General features: G+C 32.4%; 2 protein-coding genes across 3 annotated transcripts in view; one reads left to right on the top strand and one right to left on the bottom strand.

The window, feature by feature from the left end:
• Nucleotides 1-2,811: 2,811 nt before the first annotated feature.
• Nucleotides 2,812-24,274, bottom strand: part of LOC105205244 (sorting nexin-8) — a 26,308-nt gene continuing 4,845 nt past the window's right edge. Inside the window, exons 3-10 of one of the 2 annotated variants that reach the window (XM_026130745.2) lie at nt 12,551-12,683; nt 8,882-9,072; nt 8,314-8,431; nt 6,369-6,828; nt 5,670-5,886; nt 5,203-5,391; nt 5,101-5,108; nt 3,610-3,897 (exon numbers count right to left, since the gene is read on the bottom strand). In XM_026130745.2, the coding sequence (XP_025986530.2) occupies nt 3,876-3,897; nt 5,101-5,108; nt 5,203-5,391; nt 5,670-5,886; nt 6,369-6,828; nt 8,314-8,431; nt 8,882-9,072; nt 12,551-12,683 (1,338 nt within the window). In that variant the 3' untranslated portion in view covers nt 3,610-3,875. Of the gene's footprint in view, nt 3,898-5,100; nt 5,109-5,202; nt 5,392-5,669; nt 5,887-6,368; nt 6,829-8,313; nt 8,432-8,881; nt 9,073-12,550; nt 12,684-24,274 lie in introns of both variants that reach the window. The other variant, XM_011174567.3, reaches the window with a different exon arrangement.
• LOC105205245 overlaps nt 23,457-24,274 on the top strand; it is a 14,523-nt gene continuing 13,705 nt past the window's right edge. The window contains exon 1 of the mRNA XM_011174569.3: nt 23,457-23,722. The gene's annotated coding sequence lies outside the window, so the exon portion shown is untranslated. The remainder of the gene's footprint in view (nt 23,723-24,274) is intronic.

The following is a 24,274-nucleotide window of genomic DNA, read 5'->3' as shown; positions in this document are numbered from 1 at the left end:
TATTCATTCATATTGCGTCATTTTACAATTTGAATCTTGTGGGTTTATTTTAAAAGAAAAAAAGAATTTTCAAATTAATAGCTTGAATGATCTTTTTGGATTAGTAAAGAGTCACTATCGAAGAATGACACAGATATTATTGTTACGTAATAATATTAATTATTTATTTGTATTATTTCATTTTAGAATTTCAAACATACGCCTCTGTTGACTTTAATGATTTTTCTAATCAGTAGACTTACCATTATCTTTATATTACTTACAAATTATCTTTATATAATACTATTACAAATATTTAATTGAGCGTCAAAGCCAAGTTAAATGTTAATGTTTAACAATATAATTTATTTATAATTTTAACATTTGAAAATGCAAACGTTTCGATCCTTGGATCATTCTCAGGGCCATTTCGATCGTTAATACTTGAAAAAAATTCCACTTTCGCATATTAATATAAATTTTAGGGATTACATGAGGTGTAAAATTAAGAATATTACATATAAGCTATAGCGTTCTCAACTCTCGCAACTTTTTTATTACGATTTCTGCGGACTTCATTATTTCTTGCATACCTTGGAGCAGTTGTTCTATTTTTTTATGATGTTCTTATCTTTGTTGTTTTTCCATTTACTATAATCACGAACAAAATTATGTATCTTCAGTACTGCATATCTATATCATACACTTATTATTTATTTAATAGTAAAAATATTTTCACTATTAATCGATAAAATTTTATTTAAATTGTCAAAAATTATCAAATATGTAAATTAGAGTATATTAATATTTATAAGCGTCATCTCTCTAGTTTAAAAATAAAAATAAAAATAAAATAAAAGTAGATAATGAACGCAATACCTGTAGGATAATGGAGCAATTATGTTGACCTTTTGATTTAATTTCTTGCGGTGGTGAACAGAATATCTCGGAATTGTACTATATCGTATTATAACGTTAATATATAGACTGATGTTCTTGCTCAGTAATGATTAGTTGTGAAACTCTGAAGTCATATAAAGTGGGAGAATCTCCCTCCTTTGGGTTTCTGTGGAAGGGGAAAGCAGATAACTATCTGGCAATAAATCCGTGTCGCTTTGTTTGTTCAAACCGTGATGATGTTTTACATAAATCATCTATGATACCGATCTTTTTCTCAGAGAAAATTGCCTTATTATCTAATACTAATTACAATTAAAATTATGATTATTTTCTATTCTGAGTGGAAATTACAGAAGACGAGCTTGTAGTTGTGATATCATTGTTGTATTCTTTTATTCTAGTTTTTTATTGTCTTTTTATTTGGCCCACGTATGTCGTGTCACATTAATAATATTAATTATTCATTTGTGTCATGTTATTTTGGAATTTGAAACATATGTTTCTGCTTTAAAGAAAAAAAAGTTGATGGTTGCACTTTGTTATCGTAAATAATTTTTATAGATTAATAGACTTATTGTTGAGGAATTATTGTTACATATTAATATTAATTATTCATTCATATTGCGTTATTTAAAATTTTAAACATGTGCCTTTTATCTTGAAGGAGATCTTAGTTTGTATTATATCATTTTAGAATTTCAAATATACCTATTTTGAAGAAAAAAAAAAAAGATTTGCAAGATTCATTGTAAAGAAAAAACGTTATTTTAATAATTTAATTTAATGTATATTTCATTTTTTTCTGAGAGGCAATTCGAGATATCTGAATATCTGTAAATCAACGTGCATAACGCAAAGCTTTGGGCACAAGTCGTTTCACGAAGAAATGTCGGAAATGTTACTTCCACCCACTGAAACACGTTATTCTCTCCATAGTCCAGGGTTCATGGAAGAGAAAGGGTCGGTTAACCGCTTTTAATCTAAAATGCTGGACATTCAAAGAGTATTACGCAGCCACCGTCCGTCGTGCTAGACGAGAAGCAAGGATGCTCGATGAAGCTTTTAAGGACCTTATTTTAAATTGATGTGCTCGCAGATACAACTCATTCGGCCGGCTCCGTTTACGAGGGACTACACCGTCGGCTCTGTGTGTCGTCGGTCCTTACAAATTGCCACTCTGATGACCTGGCAATAATTAACGTTTAGCGGTACCCTAACATAACACGCGTCCTTTCGTGATATAAATCGAGAGTGAAGAACGTACGAGAGCGTTGACCAAAATTAAACCAAGTTCTATTGATTCTTTTAAATTGTAATGCTCGATTTGGAATCAAATGTCACATCGATTAACGTGAAATGCGTATGAGTTTGTCAAAACTGCATATAAATCCCTTGAATGATATTCACGAAAATCTCGAGGCAAGATCCTCGTCCCGACATCTGTGACGCTGCGGTTCAAGCTGGTACAGCGGGCTACGTTACCTCCGAAAAAATAAATATTCTCTTGCAAATCCACTGTTTCGAATTCAAGTGATGTAGCGATCGTATATTTTGCATAAATTAACTATGTAAAAATATGCTGTTTACCTTCGAGCACTTTGGGTATCATAAATTTATTATGACGGACCACCATGGTAACTTGACTATGTCGATAACACAAGCGCGTTTTACTTCCAATCTTTCACCGTCAATAAATATTTACGCGTTAAATATTCATCGAGATGATCAGTACGATAAAATCGTCCAATTAAAAAAAAAAATAAAAACGTGTTTTTATAATAACAATATATTTCTTCGTCGTTACGTTATAAACATGAGTATCATGCAAGACATCTCAAAACCATCGTCGATTCGCGAATTTATAAATATCTTGATCACTTTGGAGAAAATTCTTCTTCCTTAGAACATTTGGTTGGATATTGAGCCTTGAAATTTGTACATCAATCAATGTCTTGATAGCTGAATTATAAACGTGGGTTAAATTCATCTGAATCAATAAAATAACGATAATTCTGAGACACTCTCTAATATATGTAAGAGTATCCACGGTCAACGTGGCACACATAAACGATTCTCAGACTATTCACACGTACACACGATATGAAATATAAATTCTTTTGCAGTATTCAAGTTATATATGTATATATTTACAATTATTTAGGCACTTTTTTCACGCATCGATACGACGTGTGTATATATACAACCTATAAGTTCTTATGTATGTACATAGCGATTTAACAATTATTAGAAGATTAGAAATATCATTCGCTGATCCATAAAATATATTAAGTACACAACAGGGAATGTTTTAAACTTGAACGCACTATACACACATTTGAGATTCTTCCGTATCATTATATAATAATAAAAGCAGCGGATAAACAGCAACGAGTTATAGGTATAAGTAACGCCGTTACTTATTACCTTTACTTTTATAATACTTTTTTATAATTTGGTAATGACGTTACAATATTCCACCTTCTCCTCTAATGACAACAAAACACTTGTCAAAAGTGACTATTCCAATCCTATCATTACCATTATCATTATGAAAAATTGTCATTACCAAATTATTATTATTATGAAAAATAAAAGTAACGGTGACTCGTTAATTGTAACACGTTACTTCCCAGTACTAAATAAAAGGTATAAATATTTCCGATTAATTATTATGCGTGATAATTAAAAGGATACACAAATGCAAAAGTCTATATAATCAAACAGAATAGCATTTGTATGCAGATGAATATAGAATTTATGTCAAAATGTGGAACGATCGGAGATTTTCGTTTGTCTTTCTTCTTTCTGTCTTCAGCAACTGCACTGTCATCAATAGTCATGTTTACTAGAAATAGTGATGTATAAGTTTCAGTTATCAAATATTTGGCAACGCATGATCTGTTGGGGCACACACAAAACTTTGCTACTCCTGTGCTATCCTCCATTGGATCCACTCGCTAACTTTTCGGGTAAACACTTTGTAATCGTCGGTTCGATTAGTTTCCATACTTCAGCCAACTGTAAACAAACGTTTATATTAGCTATTTTTATCGCAAATCTAACGATGTATGCGTGCTTTGGCATACTCGGAGAAAAAAGTCGTACTAGCAATTAAAAATTCAAGAACAAATAGTGCCTTAATTATGTATTATAAAGTCGTAATAAAAACAATGAATAAGTTATATGAACTGAAGAAGTATAATAATCATTTGTTAAATAACTACAAAAAATTGTAATGCAAATATAGTCTACGGAGATTGGACTGACTGAGAAGAACTTCGTTTTTTTCGATCAAATATGAATATTCAATCAGACTTACGGTTCTCTATATATCTCATAAAATAGTCGTCAAAATATTGTTGATACCAAAAGTTATAGTATACATTATGGATAAATATGTAATATAATATTATGAAAATACCTCGTAAAAAGAGTGATTTTGACACAACACTTCAAAATTTTAAAATTTTATAACGGGCAATATTTACTGCTGTCACGGAAAAATATGATTTATTAACTTTAGATCACGGTTTTTCCTGACAGCAGTAAATACGAGTACGCTATAAAATATAAAATTGAAAAATGTTATTACATCAAAGTGTCATAGTGACCTCACCAGTACTAAAGTTACTTTATTTTACGGTATATGATTTTTTAATCTTACTACACTATTTTCGAGTATACATCCCGTCATACTTCGATCATCGTGACACGGACCAGAAATAAAAGAAAATATAAACATTTTTAACAAAAATAAGATTACATAACTTGTTGGATCATATCAATATGATGGACGTTAAAAATGAGAAAAAAACAGCAATTTTTCGCAAAAAAAAACAAACAATTTTTCTGGTGCGAAAAGAAAACGTTTTTTTTTAACTATAGTCAATTTTATATAATTATGTAATATCTGCACTATTTTATTTTTAATTAACAGTGTGTATAAATTGTTGCAGTAACAGCTTGTTTTAATATTTAGTATTATTTTTTTTTTTTATCACTTAACAAAACTAGTAGCAAATACTTAAATTTCAGAGGTGTCAAATTATAATTGCCAGAACTATTTCATTTTTTTTCAGTTTGCTAAAAATATTTGCTCAACGTTTGCGTAACTGAAAACAATACAGCGCAATAAACACAGTAACGTATATTGGTAGATACAAAAAGAAAATAAAGACGATAGCTTTCAGATATATCAAAAAATATTGTGCAATAACTCACCGAGGCCTCTTCAGTTCGTTTGCGAAATGAATACGTTCGTTAATCATCAACTAATGTAATGCTTGAGTTACCGAGAGAATCACATTAACCGGTGATATTTACCTCGGAATGCCCGCGGATCTGCACGCTCACGAGGCTTTGTAGCACAGTGGCGAGTATCTCTAGGTGCGCGTGAACGAGTTGAGTCTCCATGTGCAGACAGAGTAGTGAGAAACAGTTCCTCAGCTCGACGTTGGCGATTACGGATTCCTGGGAGACCATCCTGTTCTCGAGGCTCTCGACGGTGTCGGCCTGTGGGCATGCGATAAAATCGCGTGCACTCTTCTCGAAATGAGCGTGCGCCGCGCGGCGTTCGCCAACTATGACGGATTGCGTAAGACCGCAGGAAGTTACGCTTACTCTTTACAGCGGGAAATCTCTGCGATTTCTCAGATTATACTGCCTCAAGCTCGACGAGTAATTATACAATTGCGACAACGCGATTGCCGGTTAAATTACCGCCGCCGATTATAGTCGGCGTAATGAGCTGCGGGAATGTACTGGCTAATAAATCTTAAATAGACACGTACGTCGGTACCGCGAATAACGCCTTGCATCTGCCGCTTCTTGAGAGACAGCATCGTGGACAGGGCGCGATGATGATCGACGCTGACGCCTCGCTCGTGTCTCTCGCACAACATCCTGTGCGCCACTAAAATGTCCAGTAGGAGATTAAGCCTCTCGCAGACCATGGTCTCTTCTCTGACCGCTTGTTGAAGCGCTCTGGTCGACAGCAAGTTGAATTCTCTGAAAATTTTCCATTTGTTTTATATTTAAAATCAAATCGCAAAAGCTTAAAAATTAAGGGAAAAGAGATTCTCACTTTTAGATGCTAGCTAGCATCAGTTATTATTAAATTGACTTTCAATTTAATAACGTGATATTACTGTTTCTTGTTCAACTTAGAATTGTGTTTTAAAAAAAGTTATTCGGCGCGCAGTCTCGTGAACTTGAAAACGGCATATGAAATCACACAATAAATATTAGCGCTCAGATCTAGCTATAATCATTAAAGGCTTTTCTATTTAAATTGTCTTAAAAGTTAAATTTCTTTAAAGTATAAAATTTGTAAATGAATAGAACTATTGTATCATGCGTCATGCTACGACAGCATGAAATCTCGAGCACCTTCGTTATCGCTACCTAATTCTTGGAACTCAAAAAGCAACGATTATATCACGTGAAGGCATCTGAAACGCTTATTTCTTATCGAGATATTAGATTCTTACTTTGAGATTACATGGAAACCTTTCTTCATTTCTTGCCAAAGGCTGGAACCGCCGGTGACCCAGGTACCAGAGCCGTACTGTTCCGCGGCCAAGGTGCTCAGCTGATTGCCGAGCTCGGCCATGTCCACCGCGTAATTGTGCGACCTGATCGCCAGACTGTCGGCAATGTGCTTCAGCCGGGAGATCCCCAAAAGTATCACGCGTATCTGATCGCGGCTGTTTGCGAACTCGGTCAGCGTCTCGGGCGGCATCAGCTCCTTCGCCCTCGACGACAGCTCGGACGTGGCAAATTCGTCCGGTATGCGCCTGAACACCTCGCGGATCTTGTGCTGCGTCTCGTCACCGGGGTACGTGAAAAAGAACTGCACGATTGGGTCCCCGCTGACCACCGGGTGGCGAGCGATCAGCGTGAGGAACCGCAAGAGAGAACGCCTCCTCTCTTCCAGGAATTGCGAGTCCGCTGTAAAGGGATGAGATGAAAAACTGGGCTTCTCGAGAATATTTGCCGTTCGCTATCAATAACCGTTTGTAACATTATGACATTACAATAATATTTACACAAAAAGAACAATTTTTTACTAAGTCTAACAATTTTGCTAAATACAGACCCAAAAGTAATTTTGTTGGGCCAAAAAAATATAATAATTATAACTCAAACATAACGAACGATAATGCAAAAAATTTTAACATTCTTGCCAGCTTGGACGTCTTATATTTTTATCTGATTATTTTTATGGTTTAACAAAATTATTTTTAAATCCAGCTAAAGAAGAGTGTGTAACGAAAAGATTTGTTCTTGCTCTCTCTCTCTCTCTCTCTCTCTCTCTCTCTCTCTCTCTGTAGTCGAAAAAAAATAACCATAATTTCTTATCATTTTTTAGATAAGCAATCCAATGGAGCAAGTTAAAATGAGTTTAACTCGGGAAAAAGTGTGGCGTTGCAGTTATTCGCGGGAAGAGTCACTGCGCTATATATGTTGATGATTCATAGTATAATACATCATGTTTTGATATTAAAAGTATGAAATATCTTATAAAAATATTATATTTATTAGTAAAAATATCGGGACGATTTCCCCTACCCAGCGAACAACTGTACACGAAAACTATATGTTACACCTGATATTTTTGCTATTAAATATAGCATTTTATAAGATAGCTATACTTTTATTAATCATGTTTTGATTTCAAAACATAATGTATCATACTGTGTATCAGCAATATAGCGTAATAACCCGTCTTGCAAATAACTATGACGCATTTTCTTGATTTAAACTCGATTTTTTTATATATTCCTATTATATAACGTGACTTTAATTAGCACATTGGATTCCTCATATTAAAATTTCAAGAAATTATGTCAATTTTACGTTTCCTTAACGTAGCAAAAAGTGTCCTTTTCGTAACACTTCTTTATACATATTTAAAAAAAAAATTATACTTTATAGAAAAAAAAAGCAACTATTTTGCAAAAAAGTAGTACTTCATCTATGTATTACAAAACTGTAATAAAAACAACTATAATTATATGAATTATTAGAAAATATAATAATATTAACCATTTATAGTGTGAAATTGTTGGATAAAATATAGAAAATAGTAATGTAAATGTAGGTGACGGAAAAATTGAACCGACTATGACTCGGGATCCCTCGTTCTCATTCCTAGCACTTAGGAACCTGTGCCACTGCTATCATAGTTCCGGTCGTATACTTAATTAACTGTATGTAAATTGGAAGTACGCAACTGTCATAATTTATTTGTAGTAAAGTTTATATAATTACGTAATTATAACTAAGGTGCTATTTTATTATAAACTAATAATTGCACAAATATTGTTGCCGTGGTCATACGAACTATCTTACAGTTCTTGCAACTATAAACTTGAATTATTTATTAAACCATATACATTTATTTAATATATATAGTATAATACACATGCTCACCTCCTACAATTTTCTTCGGTGGTAATTTGGGGATTAATCTGTAGGGAAACCGGGCCAGAAGGAGGTCGTACAATGATACAAAATCATTGTAACGTCTGTAGACTACAGAATTGAACCTCTGAAAATATAAAATGCATCCGTGTAAGCTCACATCACATTAATTTTCTCATTCTCTTATTCGTTGATTCACAGAATCAACACGGAAAGTACGATTTTGCTACATAAAAATTTAGCTAAATATGAATCTGAAAATAATTTTGTTAGATCATTAAAATAGTTATAAATTATGAATTAAAGTAATTATGAAAGACGTTCAAAGTATGATTAGCAATGCTATGAAAAATTTTATCATCTTAAAACATCCAGTTTGAGCATCCTACAAAATTATTTTAATGGTCTAATAAAATTATTTTCAGAGATCTGTATTGAGCTAAATTTTTTAAGCTTTAGCAAAAGCGTTCTTCTCTTGTAGATAAGATTTCGTTTCTAAAAGCTATTTCTAAATAATAGCGCTACGTCCTTCCGTGTCTCTAAGGACGGAAACGCAAACTTCGGGGACGAGTAATACCTTGCTGGTGACTTGGTACTCCACGTGCTTTAGGAAGATGCCCTTCTTCTCGGGAACAAGATTGACCTCGATAGTGTCCAGATTACAGATGTCAGAGTACGTGTGACTCAGCTTTGCGGGATTACCCCGGTGCAGCCTCTGTGCCAGAAGCGTCACTTCTGACAGATCTCCCAGAGCAGGGATGGGCAATTCTGTGAATATAAGAAGATCCTCTTGAGCGAAGGACGCACTTTCGGACAGCTGCCGACCCAGTCGTATTTAGCAGAGACGACAGTTGCACAATTACGTAGTAGCAATAGAATTTGATTGATATACATTAAGTTCAACGATTTAGGCTCCTCTCTGGTACGACCGAATGGTGACCGAACGTTTTTGAACTTCGAGGGTATGCCCTCTTCTTCAAGTTGATCTCAGACGTCTCTGCACGGAAAGAACAATTTTACTGCAGAGTCTAAACGTTTAGCTAGAGGCAGATCACAAAATAGTTTTGTGAACCAAAATAATTACGTAGGGCGTCCGAGCGTGATAATGTTGCTACAAATAGTTTTGACATTTAGCAATCAAGTTAAATATCCGATAAAATTTTTTTTTTTTAATAATTCAACATAATAATTTTCAGTATTTTCGCAATAATTTTCTGTACTTTAGCAAAATTGTTCTTTCCACGTGCCTATTTTTTAAAACTTTGCTAATTTTATATTCATAATCCACACGGTGAAATGTATAAATAAAATATATTTCACTTTGTGTGTTCACCTTGTACTATTAAATTAAATTTATTAAAAGTAATCAGGATATGATTTAATTAAACGTTTGATATATGAAACGGATCGAAAGTCATACTCTTTCGAAAATATTTATTTCGTTTCGTCAATATCTTTGCCGCTCTTGTTTTAATTATTTTTCTTTATGAAATTAATTGAAGACCATTTAATTGAGCAAAAGTTTGATACATATATAAAAAACGAATAAAAAAGCGTACACTTTCAAGAGTATTTATATTTCTTCTCATCTTTTTTTTTATTCCTTTTATTTTAATTGTACACTGTTTTTTTTTAATGAAATTCATTAAAGATGATTTAATTAAACAAAAATTTTAACTATAAAAAGGATAGATTTTCAGGAGTGTTTATTTCCTGTAAATATCTCGATTTCTTTCGTTTCGATTGTATTTTGTTCTTTTTTTTTAATACTGCAAATTTCTTAGAGTTTTTTTTATTGTTCTCGATCCTGCGAATAGATACAACTACGCGCATAAAACGCTAAATCCGGTAATTCAAGTATTCCTTTGTCCTCGATACCGTCGCGCCAAGTCAAATCCGCCTATTTTCGCGCAGTGCCGTTACTACTTTGGCTAACAAATAAAAACGAAATTGCAGTAATGAATCCGACAATCATTCAAGGAAGAAAAAGGAGCAGCGCGTCATCTGTTTTCGTATCTCTCCTAGCGTGTTCTACTTTGCCAATTTTATTCCGAGACGCGAGTGAGATCTCACGGCATTGTTATTTCTATATGTCTTGGCAAATGATTATTTTTCTCTCTCTCTCTCTCTCTCTCTCTCTCTCTTGTCGTTACAATCTCAATAACGAAAGAGTCTCCTGACCCCGCGATACCTTAGCTACGTATAACGACGCTTATTATGTTCCCACAGTTTTACCATTCACGACTCGACTTTCATAAAACCGCCTTCGTGCATTTATAATTCAACATTGTATAATTAGAACGTTCGTACTCTGCGACTTCAAGACAAGAACAAGTTTTCAAATTTTCACTAAGCTATTAAATTTTATTGCAATACTAAATCAAGCGAAAAATATACAGGCTTGGGAAATGCATTAAATTTAACATATGTTGCACGTCCCGAACTGTCCATTCAAATTTTTGTGTTAATTTAACACAAGATGAATATTATATTAATATATTGCGAAAAAAGGTTTCTTCGGTAATATTAACATTTATATGTTAACGCGTACATTTTGTAATAATATGAAAATAACGTAGTTTTGAAATGTAAATTCTAAAATAAATTAATTAAATGCGCAATTTGTTTCCAATGTTATGTTAAAATGTTATGTTTTTTATAAATTTTTTACACAATATATTACATAATATCTGTGTTATTATAATTCTATATTATAACATATTCAATCTTGTATTAAATTAATAAAAAGATTTAAATGGATTAATTTGGAAAGACATGTGAAATGTGTTAAATTTAACACAAGCCTTTTTACTGTGTGGAGGAGAAATATTAATTAAAAATTAATATTATATTATATTGATATAAAGATTATGTAACATTAACTTAAATAGAACGAGAAGATATTGATAAAAATAATTTCTTTAACAAATAGGTAATTATATATAAGTAGATAAAATAACAAATCAATTAATAATAAAAAAATAGTACATTTGTGACGCGACACAATGCTAAAAACAATATTCTAACGAAAAGTTGCTGCGCAATTTTCCCCAATCGCAGTAGTATGCGACTTTCTAGCGATAAGCAAAACGGCAATGATTTTACTGGTCAATGACTCCAGTAACGCCTACAGGTTTCTTGCTATCTTGCTGAAGCACGTTCGCGCATTATCTAAACACCTGTCCGATAATAGTCTTATTCAAGACCGACTTTCATCGCAGTCTATATACGGATTGTGTTAACGACACGGAATACTGTTTATATGTATATGGCTTCTCTTGTTTGTGAAGCAAATTACTTAAGCTATAAAAGAGATACCGTGAGAAAGAAAAGAACTGTTATAAAAAAAATACCGATGCAACTTTAATGCGTTATGTATGCTTGCTTATTCACTTATCGCTTAGCGACACGCTCATTATCTGCGATTTGATAATTTCTTCGAGCACAATCATTGCTCCCTTTACATTTTTTGCTTGGCGATATGTTCATTGTCTGCGATTTGATAATTTCTTCAAGCACAATCACTGACCCCTTTACATTTTTTAACATAAATATAGCAAAGATAACCAAGAGAAGCTCTTTGCTTTATTTGAAAAAATATACCTTTTGACAATAATGCTTTATTAAAAGTAAAATCTTTCCGAAATTCCGAAATTACACCTGCTTTCGTCTCGTAAAATATTAATTAAGAGTATTTTTATTAATAAAACTTTTTGGTTGATTATTGTGTATTTATCGAACGACACTTTAAAGTTTTTTTTTCATTTTTTTTTAGAGATTTCCCAGCAAACGGAAATGAATTTAAAATATTTAAAACGGATAGAAATGGATTAAAAAAATCAAGGACTTGGAGACGCAATGACCACACAAATCTATTTCTATCCAATTAAAGTTTAAGAATTTCTTGAATCTATTTTAATGAAGTGAGATTGAAATTACAGAATTTTATTTTTTTTTTTTTTTAATTCGAAAAAGTTATACGGACTATAAAATCCATTTTAATCTATGAAACGGGATTGAAATGAAGTAATTTCTATTTATTCAATCTCTAAAAGGATGAGTTTTCGCGAGTCATCCAACCTTTTTTAATCGACATAGGATGGAAACGACTTAATTGCTGTCTTTTAATCGAAAATGTATTCAAATTAATTAAAATGGATTACAAATTTTCAATCTATTTTCGTTTATTGGGTTAAACGTCTGATATTTTAACAAATCATAGGACAACATTTTGAATTCGACTAACCTTGCGATTCGGAATTTTCCAGCAGCTTGTCGCTCGGCTGCTTTCCCTGTTGAGCGAAGGCAACGAGAGCGAGACCTTTGTACAGTCCACTTCTCGTAAGATAATCCGTTTTGCTGTCTACTAGCTTCCATATCTATGAAAGAATAGAGGAAAGGTATTTTAAAAAGGTTGCTTCAAGTATGCACGCCTGATTTTCATTCTTAATGATAAGTAAACGAAAACGTTTATCGAAGATAGAAAGAATGTCGCTTTAAGGGGATGCTAAAGTCGTCCTTTTTTACCGATCGAACGTTAATTTTTGGGCAAGCCATTTTTCTAATTGCATTTACAGATTTAAAAATCCTTTTCCACAATTAAAATATAGACAGTAATGTATAACGGACGCTTTACTTTAATTGTGGAAAAGGATTTTTAAATCTGTAAATGGAATTAGAAAAACGGCTTGCCCGAAAATTAACGTTTGGTCGGTAAAAAAGGACGACTTTAGCATCACCTTAAAAATCACAATGTGTAACGCAGCGATGGAGGAAGGAAGATATACGGTGCGAGAAAGCGCTGGCGATCATGTACACGATGGACTTCGTGCCCGAGTAACGGCATACAACGACGAACTCTCTGTGAAGGAAGCCTAAGGATTAGGCCATAAATGAAAGTAACTGCATTCCGGGGATTTTTCTACCTTGCCGCACCATTCCGCACCGCCTGTACTTCCATCCTCACTCACGCGTCTCTTCTCTTTGGTGTGACTCCTTGTTTTGTTTCTTTCCCCCTTATCACCCTGGCTTTCTTTTCCTCTCGCTTCCTCACCCGTCTGCACTCAAAGAAACCGCAATGAACGGAGGATGCGAGTGCATGTGAACTCACGTTGAATACAAAAGTGCATCCAGAGGCGTAAGTGTAAAGAAAGAAAAAGCCTCACTTTTCTTTTCCTACAATTTCATTTTTTCATAATTTGAGATGAAATGTTTGCGCACGAGAAGCTAACTTTTATGCATATTTTATTTTCTAGAACTGTGAATCTCCCAACAAACAAAAATGAATTGAATTGGATAGAAATTAATTCATTTCGACATTTTTGAATTCGCGCTTCAGATGTTTCAAATTCAATTCAATTAAAAAATAATATAAATACATCCAAATTCAACATGATGAATAACTTATTTTGTATTTCAATCCATTTGAGTCTATTTGAATCCAAAAATATTCTGAAACTCTAAAGTGCGAATGACTCGGATAAAATAAAATAAATTGCAATTTTCAATTTATTTGAATTTATTTTCGTTTGCTGGACTAACATTGGAGGAGAGAAGAAGGTCGTAAAATAGGTGTCGGGTGATGAGATACCATAATATCTAGTATAATTCGCGTTAAATTCTAAGAGCAACCGTTAAAATTACTTCGTTACAGTCTATTTAGACATTGTAGGATGATTACTACTTATTAGCATTCACTGCGTTTTTATAAAAACTGAATTTCAATTTTGCAGGCAGTATAGATTTTAACAGGTATATATTTTACGTATACGTAATGTTAAATATTAATCTTTTAACTTTTGTCTAGCTTAAAGATCTTAAATATGGCTCTCAAATAATGTAACTGAATTCAACGTGTGACGTAATGTGTATACGAATTCGGCATATAAAGTTATATTGTGTACGAGAGAGGATCGTGACTCATTTGCATTACTGATGTTATAACCGTTCTTATGACGTTAATCTCATAATTAATGGAATGTTTACTAACAGCAAAGAAATTTAAAAAGCGTTAAATATAAAATTTTAAAAAGTTATTTTTAAGCTGCAAAGACTTTATATTTTTTTTTAATAATACATATTTTATAAAATATTTTATAAAACCTTGTTTTGTTACATCTATTAACGTGTAAGATTTATAAGAGGTCATTAATTTGTGATTTTCTATTCTCTTACAAAATCTCACGATTTTAATTGTGAATTATGTTCGTTTTATATTCCAATAAATTTCTATCCATAGGGCGATTGGTAAATCTACGGCTAACATACTGGTGTTAGGTTCATAATAATTTGCCACGTTAATATTTATTGAGGTAATTTAAGAAAACGGAATGGTATTTTACTACCCCTTTCTTTCCTTTATCAAGCATAAATTAATTAAGTAACAAATTGTAGATCTTTCATTAATAATAAGTAATAAGAAAATTAAATCTACGTAAATGTACGTAACTTTATATCATTTATGCTTTGAATGGAAAATGCATTTACGGCGGGGACTGGTGCTTTACAGGAAAAAGAAAGATACGAGCATAGAAAGTGTAGTCGAAAAGAGCAGGCGGTCGTCTACGCCACTGCAGACACCCTTGCTTTCTCGTTGCTCTCTCAAGTGTCGTTAAACCTTAATCGCCAATCAAGTTTGAGCCGAGAGGAAAGCCTGAGACAATAATAAATTCCTCATTCTCGCTACGTATGCGAATCGCGAGTAAACAACGGGAATCAGCAAATCGTCTCGCGTCGCACAGGTCGCGAGTCATGCATGCACGAGTACGTGTCCCGTTCGTCGGAAGAATATGATAGAGCTCGTACATAACGAGGAAGAGAATCGGGACAGAGGAGGCATCGGTGAGAAGTACGAGTGACTTGCAGAAAGGAAAGAAACAAAATAATACAAAATATAAAAAGTTTCATAATAATAATCGAGCTTTGATGAAATAATTTCAATTAAAAATGTTTAATTAATTTTTTAATTAAATATTTAATATTCAATAAAAATATTAATATTAAAGTTGTTATGAGCCTAATACCAGTTATTTATATCGCTAATAAATAAAAACAATAATCATCAATATTAATATTATAACATTAGAGTGTTATTAAATAAATAATCTAATATTAATATTAATAATTGTAATGTAAACCGACCATTCGGGTCCATAATTTTTATATGTATTTAAGATTATTGTTTTTATTTACATAATTAGATATTACTAATTGTATATGATTATATATTAACCGAACATTTAATTGTAATTATTTTACCAAAACTTTATTATTACCAAGCATTTTTTTCAATGTACACGTTCATGGAAAGAGACGCGAAGAGGAAAGAGAGTTTAAAAACAAGGAAGGAAAATTACTCATATCATGTAACGTATGTACAGGTGTGCTGAATGTGCGCAAATTTGTTTAATACGCTGCATAAACAAGCATTTGATGGAAAAAAGGTGAGAGATGAGAGAGCAATATCACACTGAAAGAACCTTATGTCTCGTGTGCGTGACATCGCATCCGCGCTTCGGAATGCTAAACATATGAAAACGACCTTATCGTTATCGTAATCGTGATAAAATCCAAAAAGAAGAATAACAAACGCTTGTATAATATCGAACAAATATTTTTGCGTAATCAGTGGATTGTGTAACTTGTTACAGGTCCAAACAGCGTTCGCGGATTGTACCTGTATAATCAATGTTGATTAATGCTTGTGATATTAAGAAACCGAAAGTAATGTAAATAAGATGTATTTTTATTAATATAATTAATAATATCAATTATTTAATAATATAATCGCCATAATTTTCTGGCGACTCGAACGACTCGAAAATTACGACTTGCACTTTTTTTCATAAAAAGTGCTCCAATGTTTAAAATATAAAGATGATAGTCTGATGATAAATAATATGAATAAAAGAATACTTCCCATGCCAACTCTTTAACTTGTTGTTACATCTATCTCGCTATATGCGGTCGAGCATTGTTATGTTTCAAAAAAGCCAATTAGCTTCTTCGAGAAAAGAATTAAGAAATAAGTGGGCGATCGTCGCAGAAAATAATAGCGTTTATAAAGAAGAAGAAGGTATTATGGTTACTGTGGACATTACGGCTATCCCTATTATCTCCATTATTAGGTGACAAATTCGAACAATTGCTTCTGTAATTATTCATTTAGTAACCCGCCGTTTTTTAATGGCGCTAATATGCCAATACACAACAGCCGACATTTATTAAACTTTTACTCGAGACTTTCGCAACTTATTTAAGATAAATAATAATATTTAATTGTGCATACTTTATCATTATTTTTAAACTTAAGAGTATTATCGCACGAATGTATGTACAGTTAAGTGTACCTTTTTTATTATTTAACTTTTTATTCAGCTATACACATTTTGAGGTATGCAAAGTAAAACAATAACAAAAGATTTTGTTAATATGGCTTTTTAAGCAAAATTGTCATATCGAAATATTTCTTTGATAAATCGATCATCACTCTAAAGGATTGTGTTCAGAAACATTAGAGATCATCATGTTTATTGTTTAATGTTAAACAAAGATAAAATGATATTTCTAATGCTATCTCTATCTCTCATGTTCTGAACGCAAGAAAATTCTAAACGGTGAAAAATTAAAAATATTTGATTTAACAAATGTAACAAGATATTGTGTTTTTTAAAACTAAACTAATTTTTTAAATTTACTTTCGTGCTGACATATTACCACTATTTTTTCTCTGCCACCGATTATTCAGTGCGTCACATTTTTATAAATCACGTCCTAAGTATAATAAATATTTCATTACTTTGAATCTATAATAGAGTCCATTAAAGAATATTTTAATAAATATAATCATTCAAGTTTCAACATAAAATATTGAATAAATAATAAATTGTATTAACAAAATTAAATACTGTTTACATTATTTATAAAAACGACATTACATTCCGTTTCTTCTACAATGTATATATTGATTTTAAGAAATATTTCGCGCGCGTTCCTCCGGAGAATATTTTTAGAAAGGAGCCGTGAGGGTGCTCTCGAGGACGTGGGAGTGTGCTGACATTCGTGTCAATACAATTTGATACAAGCGCACGAGAATAGCGACGGATATGATATCTGGGTAGGACGCACGTGGAATGAGGTGTAACGAGAACCCATGTGTGCGCCCGTCACGCCGCCGCGCCGTCACGCAATATCTGTACGCGACATAAATATGCACAGCCACTGAATCAACCGGCGCAACTCATCATCATCTCTCATTTGCGTACCTAAGGCATGTAATCTGAAAAGACGATACTCAAACATCCTATCACGAGTTGTAATACAACGGTAACGTAACACAATCGAAACCGCATACATGTCCAACACGCGTCTTGTTTAGATGTTAATTCTCGCAAAGCTGTTCGACGTAAAAGAGACAATTACATTATTGTTCAAAAGTATTTGCCCTCTTTATCTTTCTTAACCTAGACTACTGCTCGTGTTTTTATTACTCTTATGTGAATACAAATTTATTCACGTATTTTAAAAAACATTTTTTTTTTATGTCTACTTTATGGATTTCAAAGCGGTAAAATAACTGAACTAACGCTATTTTAATGTAAAATTAATTTTTATATTTTTTAATAATCCTAATAAATATTTATCATGTGTTTAATTTATTAAGTCTAAGGAGATCTCTGCTGGTTTTTCTGTTAAAAAATTTTTTAATTCGGGTTCGATCTAATCAAAATTAATGGATACAATAGATATCTAACAGTCAAAAGAGTTGCTCTTTCCGAAAAATAAATCTAATAATTTTTCTCTTTTTGAGTACAAGATAAAACAACATATAAGTATTACTTAAATGATGTATAATAATAATTATTATATACCGATTTATTCTATCTAAAATTATATTCTGATTTATTCTACCTAAAATTAGATTCTCATTTTTGCTGTCATAATCAGAAAAATTACCGCGAAATTCATTTAAAATTAAAATACCTGTTTTCTTAAGTAATAACTTTTATCTCTCTATCCATATAAAGTAATTTATGATTTTGTTTATATTTTAAATAATTGATTAATTTATGAAAACAAACAACTCATTTGCAAACAAAAATAATGTATATGAATAACGTATATCGTAAGAAAATTATGAATGTAAGAAAGTTACATTAATACAACTCTGAATAAATATTCATCCGAGTAAGCTTGAAATCATACAATAAATCATAAAGAACGTAGTATAGAGAGATCTGACACTGTCTATAACACTGTCTATAGACACACTAAAGAGGAGAATAAGTGAAATCACAAGCTGACTACCGTTGTTATTTAAAGCAAATAATTGATCTTGAATGTTGAACGAGCTCCTGGGTAAAAGTTCACTAACAGCAGCACTCTAAGATTAATTAAATGATTGGACTTTAAAGAAGAATAAATTTCAATTATTTCTTCCTAATCTTTTAGTAGACGCTGGGTTTAATAATAATTTTGATAGCTCAAAATTTTACTATATATGAAAATAATGTACAGTACAAATTATATGGAATTGTAGAATAAAATTTAGGCATATGAAAGAGACGTATACAAAAATGAGAGTGAGCAAATACCTTCGAGCGGCAGTTGTATCGTAACGTTTGAGGCTTTGTGGGAAATGGCTTTGTTGTTAACGATCGATCGCAAATTATTTTACGACGATTGCGAGATTGGCAGTGCAAAGTGCGAGAGACCGCGTTTAAGCAAAACAATGCGCATTGTAGAGAAACGGAAGAGTTCGGTTCGGCGGTTTTAACGGAGAGCGGTTTTCGATATAAAAGTACCCGTGCATTGCGTACCAATGCGGAAGACGGCAATCAAACGATTTCACCTAGCAGGAAGACGACCCGCGTTAAAACGCGCACCGCGGCTGCTGTTGTGCGAGCCGCACTTCTTTCCAGAGCGCGTTCAATGTTGGGAATTGGATATTAAAGTATGCGTGCGGAAGTATCAAGCGTACGTTAATCCATCGCACTTAATTGAGAAGCAGCGTAAAATTATATAGCTTCGGAGTAAATCATCTCCGCAAAAGCCTGGAACGGGGTATCTTATTTTCTTATCTTCCTCCTTTGTCCGTATAAAAATGGGAAAGTATCGTGGAGATTTTTCACATGTATTGCACGATTCTAACCGTTTTTTAGTAATATTACTAAATAATTCAGTATATTTCTCAAAGTTATACATATCAAAAAATTGTATATAGGCGTAAATTAATATCTATGTATCACAAAACTTGATTTTTTGATACGATGAAATTTCTTGGTTCAAACACAACCACATGCATTATTCTAAGAAATCTAAATTGTTTATTCTAACATTTTATTCACAATGGCTTCTTATATGTAATAAGAAAATAATCAATATGATAATATCAATAAAATCATATAAAACAATAGAAAGAAAAAATATTACATTTATTTTATAATGTTAATTCAATTATTTAAAAAATTCGCAGACTTCACAATGATAACAATCTCAAATTATTATTGTAAAAAGAAATTAGTATATGTCTATATCTTTAATTAATTTCCCACACTAATTTTCCTGTTTTACAAATCGATATTGGCATTTATAATTTTAATTTTAATGACAGATTATTGCTTCACAAATTTGTGTTGTTAAACTTGAGACACCCTGTAGCTGAAAGCATTGCTATTCTACTCGCGACAGCGGAACATCGCGGCGCGGCCCTGCGTAATGCTATTTTGATTGTGTGGTTAGCACAATGAACGAGAGACACGGTCGGCGTATGACGTCGCGATGCAATATATGACATTTCTGAGTGTCACACTAACTTTTACGTGAAATCTTTTCGCAAAACAGGTTCTTAATTCGCGTTAAAAATTCTCAAAGCTACCATTTATATTCAATTACGCATGAATTAACATTTCGAAATATCCTTCGGAATATCTCATGAAACTTTAATTCGATGAAATTTTATGCAACAAATTTACATTTTATATATATATATATATATATATATATATATATATATATATATATATATATATATATGTGTGTGTGTGTGTGTGTGTGTGTGTGTGTGTGTGTGTGTGTGTGTGTGTGTGTGTGTGTGTGTGTGTCGCGTGTGTGTGTGTGTGTGTATATATATATATATATTTTTTATATATATATATATATATATATATATATATCCGAGAAGAAAATAGCTATTAAAATTATAATGTATAAATTATACTTTTTCCAAATGAATTAACAGAGAAATTTAAATCACCATAAATTCTCAAAATACTTAATGCTAGCGATTAAAAAAATACTATTCTATTAAATATTTTGCACAAAAATGATATAAACATTCACACGTCAATCTTAAATTTATTTCGCAAATTTATCACAAATTTATTATTAACGTTTTATATTGATTGAAATTAAACATATTTTCACACGAAGTCGGTGTTTCTTTGAAGACTAGTCTTATTCACACGTTAATTTTCCAAGACCAGGAACTTTCTGTGAAATCATCTTACATGTCGCAATTATTAATAAAATTTCAGATTATTGATATTCTCATCATAGCTATCAGCTAAACATCCTACATAATTAATTTGATGTCAAACAAAATTATTTTCAGATTTGTATCTAGCTAAGTTTTCTGTTACTTCAACAAAACTTTTTTTTTTCGCTTAGATATGAAATAATTTCTAAATTTTCAAAATCGATAAGACTTGTTCTTCTCTGAAAATTCTAAATTTTTATTTCATTATCGAGTAAATCTTTATTTTTACTGCTACTTGTCGCATTATATAATTATTTTAACCTTGCTCATTTAGCGAAGATACACCTTGAGCTCGATAAAGCTTACTTCTTGTCAGCTCGTAGCGAACAAACCTTCAACTTAGCATATTGATCTGAAATCTCACTTGTAAGCATCCAAAAAAGCTTAATTAATAAGATATTGTTTTATAACCTTCTCAATATTACTAAGATATACTATTGAAATACTGTACAGTTAAAATAAAGGATAAAATGGGCTGATTTTAATCCCTGGAACAACAAGTAAAAGCAATAATTTTATTTTGAGCTGTTAAATCTCATTCTGACATTAAAAAAAATTGTTAATTTGTCGGGAAAGTATTAAAATCAACATACATGAAACTGTTAAGTGTATCTAGCGTAAGTTATTATTGTTGAGCTTTATGAAGTATTTATTCTTATTATAAAGTGTTTTCTTACTACTAAAACATAATGCTCTCATAATTTACGTTCTGCTCTAATAGCTCACGTTCTGTTGGATACAAAAATTAAAAATATTAATGCCTAAAAAACAAAGACATTATCGATGGAAACTATTTCAAATCTTAACTATGGTACGTGAGAACATTATTATTTGTAAAAATTAAAATTTTACAAAGACTGTTTTTAACAAAGTACAAAACGTTTTCCATTGTATACGATGCATATTGCTTAGAATAGCGCGTGAATTCTAAACGTGCAATGCAAATGAATAGATATAAGGTGAGTAAGCCATTCAAATGTGTTGGAAAACGCGTTTATGACGTGGTTACCAGCGACAGACTATACACGACGTTGCGTGGTTGACCCTGCCACGTAATCTTGCATCATTATGAAGGGGCGTCCAAACGCGCTATCATCGACAGGCGTGTTGTTAACGATGATAAGGCTCCGTCGATACGGCGCCTGGAATATTTTAATCGGCTTTTAGGCAGACGTTCGCGCGTCGCGCGCCGCATAATTGGCACTGATAATGACTCTCGCGAGAATGAACGGAGACGGAACAGGATAAATCCCGAACTCGCGACGCGAGATAACGACGTGATGCATCAGCGCGCAATTGGTTCGCTTCATCCGTACAAAATTACATAATATGAAAATTGGAAAATAACTAACCTGAAGAATATTTCTTTCACTTTATATTGCTGCGGATAAATATTAATACGTTTCTTCCGCATGCTTCGAATGTAAAGATACATTGTCAAGCGAAACTGGATGACGCACTGAAACCACAAATAGCGGTAATAGTGCGTGAAACGATACGAATATGAGTAATGAATGATGAAAAAAACAATTCGTAGAAGATCAATCGATTCGTTGTAATTTTCTCTACCGTGTTGAGACACGCCTTAGCGTTTAGGATATTTAATAATATCCTAAATAACATAGTGACGTTTAATAAATGTTTGAAAAACGTTTAATCAACGCATCCTTATAATGTATAAATATATGTTTATTAAATCAAAATGTCTTATATCAAAACAGTATTTTAAACTGTTAAAAAAAAAAACGTTAAAATAGACGTTATAAAATAGTAAAGAAAAACCATTTAAATGAACGTTTAAAAATATGTCTAAAAACTTCTTTAACATAAATTAAATACATATTCAAGTCTCTTTTGTACAGATCCAAAAAAATGCTGAAGAGTTTTAAACAAAATATTGTTTTATTTAAAATAATTGTTTAACAAAATTAAAAATTAAATGTAAAAGCCTATTGGTACTATAGTCTTAACGTTTTGGTATTAGAATTCTCATCTTTAATGACTTCAGGAATCTGCCGTTAGCAAGTGGGTGCAGTAGGTTTGGAACATCCGGTTTTTACCACGTTTCCAATAGAGAGAGTATTTGCTTTTATATTACCTTACTGCAGCGTACAAACTTCCTGCATAATTAAAACATTTATAATCTGTCTCTATATAAATTTGTAATTTGTCTGAAGAATAAATTTTAAATATAAATAATCAAATATGGTATTTATATTGCGCTTTTTATGCGCTTATTTATTATCATTATAATTACATGTAAAAGAGAATAAAAATGTCCGAAAACGATCTCATGAAAAATCACTTTTTGTAACAATTTAAAATAGTTTAAAAAACCGGAATAAATTTTAAACGTTTATTTTTTTCAGCTTAAACGTTTAAAATTTATTTTCCACGTTTATTAAATATTCATAAACTAATATGTTGCTTGGGAGCGTACGCGCGCGTACATTAGATAAGAGTGACATACCAATAACACCAGTAATGTTTAGAAATAGCAATTGGCTTATCATTATCTTTCTTAAATGGCGCGCACGGTCGTGGAGATTTTCCTCGCAGGAGTAAACGCGCCGCGTTAAACGACCGAAACGCATACACAGCATCAGTAACACGAGTAGCGCTTCGTCGCGTCGTGGAGATCCAGCAAATTATCCTGTCAGTCGCAACGAGGTCCACGCGTTCCTAGACGCGTCGCGCCGATTTTCCTCGGTGGCGTAAATTACGAAAAGACGCAACGAGAGGAAAACGTTAGGCGCTTTAACGGGATTACAGACGGCCGGATTATGCAAATCTACTCTATCCTTTCCGACCCCGTCGCTCGAATAAGCGACGATCGTTCGCGCGAATCTCTTCACTCAAGCGACGTCTCACATCAAAGTTGATGTAAGTATTGCGTTTCCTGGTTACGTACATACATGATTGTGGCACAAACGACGTTCTCCTATTTTGCGATTACCTTATCCTGTAACTGACAAGCACTCGCTTTGTCACTCTTGCGGAAACGAACTCTGACGCAGATATCTAGCTAAATTGGTTGATTATCTCCGAGTAGAAAGTCGAAGAGATATGATCGGATTAAATTTTCTCGTCCGTCGCACATGATAATTTCAAAAACGATGAGAAAAGTCGTCAGAAAAAATCATCGTCACGCGAGAGCGAGTGATAACTGTCTGATCGTTTGTGGTAAAGCGCCAGTTATTTCGGTAGTTCCAAAATGTTAAGGAATTAAGATAATGCCCATTCTCAAATTAATCAATTAAGATAGTTTGCTTTAATACGGTAATCGAAACAAATTATCTTGATGTTTTGATATGTTAAATTTCATGCTGTTTATTTAGTACGATAGTAAAAAACTGGTTATTTCTGGGGTTTAACGAAATAGGTTTAAAAAACTTATTTATTCTTTCCCCTCCTCTCTATAAAAATCCACCTAAT

This window comes from Solenopsis invicta, chromosome 6 (genome assembly GCF_016802725.1).
Source record: "Solenopsis invicta isolate M01_SB chromosome 6, UNIL_Sinv_3.0, whole genome shotgun sequence".
Classification (NCBI taxonomy): Eukaryota; Metazoa; Arthropoda; class Insecta; order Hymenoptera; family Formicidae; genus Solenopsis; species Solenopsis invicta.
The sequence above is the reverse complement of the archived record's forward strand: the minus strand, read 5'-3'. Positions and strand labels throughout refer to the sequence as shown.